The sequence below is a fragment of the Eucalyptus grandis genome, chromosome 3 (assembly GCF_016545825.1).
Source record: "Eucalyptus grandis isolate ANBG69807.140 chromosome 3, ASM1654582v1, whole genome shotgun sequence".
Classification (NCBI taxonomy): domain Eukaryota; kingdom Viridiplantae; phylum Streptophyta; class Magnoliopsida; order Myrtales; family Myrtaceae; genus Eucalyptus; species Eucalyptus grandis.
Window position 1 is genome coordinate 37,135,958 of NC_052614.1, and position 7,328 is coordinate 37,143,285.

The following is a 7,328-nucleotide window of genomic DNA, read 5'->3' on the forward strand; positions in this document are numbered from 1 at the left end:
CCCCCAATGTTGATTAATAGCAAATTCCGCCGCCCATCCACATCTAGGTGGAAGATGGGGATGAGAATTGGCAAGGCCTTCACCACTTAGACTATGATGGACAAGAGCATAATCCAATTAGCAAAGGTCACGTCCACCTTTTCGTAAATTTGCAAGCTTTATAGCAACATGGTCCCAACACCACATGCTTGTTGGATTACATTTATCCCCAGTGCGCATAATGACATATGGAAAAATACAAAAGTTGGGTTGCTAAGCTCCCGGAGCACAGACCCCTTATAGTTGTCAATAGCCTTCATGATTTCAATGAGTCGATAGTTAGCCTTTGCATCAAAGTAAAGGGTCTAGGCAAGGACCTGCTTTGCACTGTTCATGCAACCCTACATGACAAGCCACCAGGGGGATTTCGCCATGATGTGGACCTCGTGGTGATCAGGATCGTCGAGAGTGTTCCTAGGCCAAGCATGAAAAGCCACCTGCATTTGAGCATGAGTATAGGGATAGCATAATTACACACGAGGCCTAGGAGGGTGCCAAGGTTGATGGAGACCTGAACAACTAAAACAAGTAATAAGAAGATGCTCAATAAACATGAAAAAGAGAAACTACTGAATAATAAATAAATGAAAAAATGTAACACATAATTAGAAAACAACTACCTCGAGAAACAAGATGAACAAGCCGTGGAATATGGCAGGGTAGATTTCTTTGATATAGACAGGGCGATGTGAGTGCCAACCTGACACTCACTTGGCTAATAGCATGACCCCCAGGAATAAGCATTTTGGGGCCTAACCCTATGATAACTATACCCACAAAAAAGAAAGCCCAGGCCAACTTGATCACATTGCAACGGCCAATCTAGTTAGCAATGCTCTCCGCATTTGATGTCCCCAAGATTGAGAACAAATCCATGATTCCTACCTAGAAGCCAATGAACTCCTCAATTATTCCTTTTATATATATTTTTTTAAAAATATGTTGGGGCCTTGCTCATCACCCCTATGATCGTCAATTTAAAAAAAAAAAAACATGAAAATATTATATATCACAACAAAGTTTCATGTGAATTGTAGCCATATAAATAAAATTGGAATTGAAAAAAAGTTGCCCCGTTTTTTGGTTGGATGACTAACCAAGACCAAATAATATTAGAGGCGATGGATGCCCCATGGCACATGAAATGGTGTAACTATTCCGGGTCATTGAGGATTGGAATTTTCAATGGACTCCCATGAGATGGTTTTGATGACTCCGTTTGTTGATAACTACGAAGTTTATTGGTAGCTTATATAGTATTTAAAATTTTGAGTGGATGATACTTAGAAAAGATAACGTTTTGAGAATTATACCTCTTGAAAATTATTAAAAAAAAATTGCAAAATGATTTTTCGATAAAATCAACTCCATCTTTTAAATACCAAATATTCAAGAGGTCTAATTTTTAGAAATGTTATCTTTCCTAAATATCATCTAGTTAAATTTTAGAAACTATATATGCAACCAATTGACTTTGCAAGTATCAATAGACATAGTCATCAACACCATCCCATGGGAGTCCATTGAAAATTCCAATCCCTTGTGGTCCTGAATAGTTATGCCATTTCATGTGCCATGGGGGTGTCAATCGCCTCCATATTATTTGGTCTTGGTTAGCCATCCAACCAAAAACAAGGTAAATCTTTTTTCATTTTATATATATGGCTAAGATTGACATAGAAATTTGTTATGATATATAATATTTTCATTTTTTTATTGACAATCATAGGTGTAATGAGCAAGGCCCCGATATATTTAAATAAAGAGAGAAATGGATAATTGAGAAGCACGTTGGCTTGCAAGCGAGAATCATGAATATGTTCTCAGTTTTACGGGCATCGATTGTGGGGAGCATTGCTCGCCGAATTGATCGCTACAACACGATCAAGTTGACGAGGGCTTTCTTTTATGTGGCAATGGTTGTCATGGGGTTAGGCCCCTAAAATGCTTTACTCCGAGGGGGGGCACTATTAGCCAGGCTGACACTCATCATCGTCCCCATCTATATTGCGGAAATCTCCCCCGCCATATTTCATGGGTTGTTACCTCGTTTCCCAAGGTAGTTGTTTTCAAATTGTGTATCGCATTTTTTTCATTTATTTATTAGTCAATAGTTTCTTTTTTTCATGTTTAATGAGTATATTCTTGTTACTTGCTTCAGTTGTTCAAGTCTCCATTAACCTTGGCACCCTCCTTGGCCTCAAATGCAATTATACTATCCACAGGCTCGTGTTCAAATGCAGAAGACTTTTCATGCTCGGCCTGAACACATTCTTCACGGTCCCGCTGGCCATCAGGGTCCACATTATGCTGGAACCCCCTCAGTGGCTTGTCAGGCAATTGTCACGGGCCGATTGATTCACTCTCAATCACATGTAGGCTGACCCGTGCGGCCTTAAGGTTTTACCCCTAAGCAACCTTTCAACACTCAACTCACAAGACTCGTATATAGAGAGGGAAACTCTTAGAGAGAGAAGCTCTAGTTTTTGTATTGCTTGTGAATGAATTACAATGAGGGAGGAGACCCCTTTATATACAAGTATAAGGCAAACCATGTCTGTAGATCTCCCTTAGATCTAATGGTGGAGATTGCACCTCCCTATCTACCAACTACCGACATTTATTGCCAACTACCAGCTACTCGCATTTATAACATATGCGTACAAATACAGTATTGCCCACCCCCAGGTGAATACTCTAAGTCTCGGGGTATAAGTCGAGGGTCTTTAATGTGCCACGCCTGTGCTAGGGAAATCTTTTGGACATGCTTTCTTTCAGGCCGTAACATCCTCCCCCACCTAATCAGGTGATGCCCTCATCGCATCTTCGGCATGAAAAGCTTTGATCTCCTTCTTGAATTGCCAAAGACTCTCCTCGAGCTCTCAATTGGCTTCACTCTCCGGAAGACCCTTCCATCGGATCAAATACTCACACTTGGCTGCACAATACCTCTTCCGTATGACTCGATCTGCCAAGATGCTCTCGACTTCTCGATCATACGAGGTCTTTGCCTCGAGCGACGTTCATTGTGACTCCCCTCGATTCGGGTCTTCCTCATCAACTTGGAAGGGTTTAAGCATACTTACATGGAAAACCGGATGTACCTTTAGCTTTGGTGGTAGCTCCAGCTTGTATGCGACCTTTCCAACCCATTGTAGCACTCAAAATGGCCCTTCATAGTGAGAGATCAACCCTTTGTGCACATCCTTGTATCGAAAAACCATGCGCAGCTTGGCCAACACTTGGTCTCCAACTTGGAACTCCACGTGCCGTTGCTTCTTATCCGCCCATTTCTTCGTGCGTTTGGAGGCTTTGTGTAGACACACCCGTGCCAAGTCCACCTCTTCTTACATATTCTTGGCGAACTTGTACGCGAGTGGACTACTCTCCCAGTAACCCAAAGCAATTGTGCTCAGGGTGTTCAGTTGCTGCCCAATTGCAACCTTGAACGAACTCTGGCCGGTCGACTCGCTCCGTTGCAAGTTGTAGAAGAACTGGGTTACGTCGATCAACTTCACCCAATTGACTTGCATCGTGCTCACATTGTGTCGGAGGTAGATCTTTAAGAGAGCATTGACCCGCTCCGTCTAACCGTCGGTTTGGGGATGCAAACTCGTTGAAATGTTCAGCTCCAACCCCAACAGCTTGAACAACTTGGACCAAAAACGTCTCGTGAAGTGGGGATCTCGATCGCTCACGATCATTTGTGGCACTCCTCAATACTTCACCATGTGCTTCATAAACAGTTTGGCTGCCTCCTCGGCCGGGCAATCCTTTGTCGTAAGCACAAAGGTTGCATACTTTGAGAACCTGTCAACCACCACCATTAGAGTCCGACACCCTTCGAACTTCGACAAGTTGACAATGAAGTCCATGGAAATGATTTCCCATGGACGAGTTCGGACCAAAACTGGCTCCAACAAACCCAACGACGACCGTTGCTCCAGTTTGTCTTGTTGGCATACCAAACAAGTCTTCACATACGCCTCCATGTCATCACGCATTTGTGGCCAATAGTACCGATCTTTGATGAGGGCCAATGTGCGGCGGATCCCTAGATGACCCACCCACTTTGAGTCATGGCACTCGCGCAAGATCTCCTTCCTCAGCTTCCCATGGAAGGGCCCATACACCCGCTTTCCCTTGGTGTAAAGGAGCTCGTCCTCAGACTAGAACTGTCGGGTCTTACCCTCCTTGGCATACCCGATGAGGGCTTGAGCTTTTGGATCATGCGTCAACCCCTCCTTGATGCGATCAACCCAAGGACAGCTCAGTCGACTCACAGTGTGACTCATCAGCTCCATCTTTCGACTCAGCGCGTCTTCCATAGAGTTGGCCTTCCTTGGCTTGTACTCCAACGCATAGTCGAACTTTGCTAGAAAATCCTGCCATCGAGCTTGCTTCGGACTCAACTTTTTTTGGGTCTGGAAGTAACTCGTGGCCACATTGTCCATCCTCACGACGAACTTCGATCCCAGGATGTAGTGTCTCCACGTCCGAAGGCAGTGCACCACCGCGGTCATCTCCTTCTCCTGGATGGTGTATCGACGCTCAATGTTGTTCAACTTTCGAGACTCGAACGCCACCGGATGTCCATCCTACATAAGAACGCCACCGATAGCATAATCCGATGTGTCCGTCTCTACCTTGTAAGGTTTGGTGTGGTCGGGTAACGCCAACACCGGCTCCTCAGTCATGGCTTGCTTCAATTGGTCGAAGACCCTTTGACATCGATCCGTCCATTCCCACACATTTTCCTTCTTTAGCAGGTCCGTGAGTGGCACGGTGATGCTCGAGTAGCTCCGGATGAACCGCCGGTAAAAGTTGGTGAGGCCCAAGAATGACCTCAACGCTAGCACCTCCGTTGGCAGTTCCCATTCGATAATCGATTGAATCTTCGCCTTGTCCATTCGCACTTGCCCACATCCGACGATGTGCCCCAAGAACGAAACTTTCTCTTGGGCGAAAGCACACTTCTCACGCTTAACATATAGCTCGTTCTCGCGCAAGACTTGGAAGACTTGCCTTAGGTGTTTGACATGCTCCTCCAACGTCCGACTATAGACCATAATATCATCTAGGTAAGCCACTACAAACCTATCTAGGAAAGGGTGGAGTACCTTGTTCATCATTGTGCAGAAAGTGGCCAGAGCGTTGGCCAAGCCGAACAGCATCATGAGGAACTTGTAGGATCCGTACCGCATCACGCGGGCTATCTTCGGCTCATTCCCTTCAGCGATCCAAACTTGATAGTAGCCCGATCGGAGATCCAGCTTGGTGAACCACTGAGCTCCACCAAGTTGATCGACGAGATCCGCGATGAGTGGGATGGGGTACTTGTTCTTCACGGTCAACTATTCAACGCCTGGTAATCGATGCACATTTGGAGTGACCCATCATGCTTCTTCTGAAATAGGACTAGCGCACCGAACGAGGCTTTTGACAGCCGTATGTAGCCCGCGTCAAGCAGCTCCTTGAGTTGCCTACTCAACTCTTCCAATTCGGGCGGTGCCATACGGTAAGGTGCCATGGCGGGCAGTCAAGCGTCAAGCACTAGCTCGATTCGGTGATCCACCCCTCTCTTGGGTGGCAACTTCTTCGGCAGCTCCGAAAGCATAACATCCTTGAACGAGTCGAGGACTTGGGTTGCTTCCGTTGGGACTTCCTTCCCTTCACCCTTGTTGTCCTCGATCTTCAAGGCCGCCAAGAAGGTCACTTCACCCTTCCTTGTTCCCTTGGTGAGTCGTATGGCCGAGATCATCTTCCGATCACGGTCCGACTCATGATGGACTGGAATCATGAATTGACAATTCTTGTCCAACACGCATATACATTCTGAAAATAGAACTAAAACCACATGGATTCTATCTAGGAATTTGATTCAAATGACAATATCATAGTCATCAAGTGGAATTACCTCTAGAGTTTCTTTGCCTTTCCATGATCCGAGTTGTAGCTCCACGTCCCTTACAACCCTGATCGCAGGGACTTCTTTCGAATTCACCATCTTGAGCCAACCGGCTCCCTTCTCAACTCGTAGGTTAAGTTTCTTTGCAGCTTCTTTCGAGATGAAGATATCGGATGCTCCCATGTCCACGAGTGCACTCATTGTGGTCACTCCGATCTTCACGTCCGCGAACATCAAGCCTTTAGGCTCCTTCGCCTTCTTGGCCTTGATCTACTAAGGAGTCACAGCAATCCCAACCAAGCTTCCTCCCTAGGCTCATCCTCTTTGCAAAGAACGGCCAGCTTGGCCTTGTTCGGGCAATCCCGCGCCATGTGTGGACCGTCGCAAAAGAAACAGCTATATGAGCGTACCTTCCTTTGCCCTCCTCCATTTGGCCTCGCATGAGCCCAATGAGGATGAGGACCAGCTGGTGGTGGTCTACCTCCGATCGGGCGGTTGTATCTCCCCCGATCTCCCCCACTAGTGCCTTTGTCCCTTGGACAAGTGTCTGGTCGGGATGTAGAAGGCGACGCCTTGTACTCCACGAGCAACTCGGCTACGGTCATGGCTGTAGTGAGATTTCCCACGTTGTACCACTTCAACTCTTGCTTTGTCCATGGCTTGAGACTGCCCATGAACTGGTGAAACGCCTCAACTTCATTCATCGAGGGGATTTGGAGCAGCAACTCCGAAAGCCGCTTGATGTAGTCACGCACACCACCTTTCTGCTTGAGACTCTTCAGCTCGTCATGAGTTTCCTCCTCCGCATAAGCGGGAAAGTAGTTCCGTTGGAACTCCTCGACAAAACTACCCCAGGTCGCCATAGGATTCCCACACCTATCATCCGACCGACGACGTCACCACAACAATGCACTATAAGCTAAATACAACGATGCAGTGTTTACCCGTGTTTGGTCGTCGTTGATTCCCATGGCCTGGAAGTACCGCTCCATGTACCACAAAAAGTTGTCTACATCCTTGGCCACCTGTGAGCCCTGGAATTCCTTTGGCTTTGGCGTGTCCACTCGTGGACCTTGCACCGTGATCACTCCGTTCACGCGTGCAGCTTGTGCTTCAGCAAGCTTAACCGTAAGCTTCGCTATTTTTGCGCACATAGCCGCCATCATGGCCTCTAAGGGTTCGCACCGTTGAGTGAGTTCCTCCTGTAGGGTCCCTAGCAACTCGTGGTGGAGTTCTCCCATGCCGGTTTTGTGCTCTTGCACTTCCGCAACCAGCTCCTCCCTTTTGGCGTCAACTCTGTCCATGGTTTGGGTCAGGTCATCAATTGATCCTTGGATATCGAAGACAAACAACTCTAGCTTTGCCATCCGTTGTGCAAGAT

General features: G+C 46.7%; 1 protein-coding gene across 1 annotated transcript; it reads right to left on the bottom strand.

Moving 5' to 3' along the window:
• Positions 1–3,420: 3,420 nt before the first annotated feature.
• Positions 3,421–6,810, bottom strand: LOC120291836. Its single transcript, XM_039309586.1, has 7 exons — positions 6,358–6,810; positions 5,957–6,217; positions 5,594–5,851; positions 4,686–5,393; positions 4,229–4,637; positions 4,005–4,093; positions 3,421–3,849 (listed from the first exon to the last, which is right to left on the bottom strand). The coding sequence occupies exons 1-7, from the start codon at positions 6,808–6,810 to the stop codon at positions 3,421–3,423; spliced, it is 2,607 nt and encodes an 868-aa protein (XP_039165520.1).
• Positions 6,811–7,328: the final 518 nt, after the last annotated feature.

Excerpts from the sequence above, each read along its gene's own strand:
- LOC120291836 (XM_039309586.1), bottom strand. The coding sequence starts at position 6,810 with ATGGCGACCTGGGGTAGTTTTGTCGAGGAGTTCCAACGGAACTACTTT. Across the intron at positions 5,394-5,593 it reads TGGATCACCGAATCGAGCTA|TTGACCGTGAAGAACAAGTA; the intron begins GTGCTTGACGCT and ends GGCGTTGAATAG. Across the intron at positions 4,094-4,228 it reads CATCGGGTATGCCAAGGAGG|GGATCCGCCGCACATTGGCC; the intron begins GTAAGACCCGAC and ends TGGGTCATCTAG.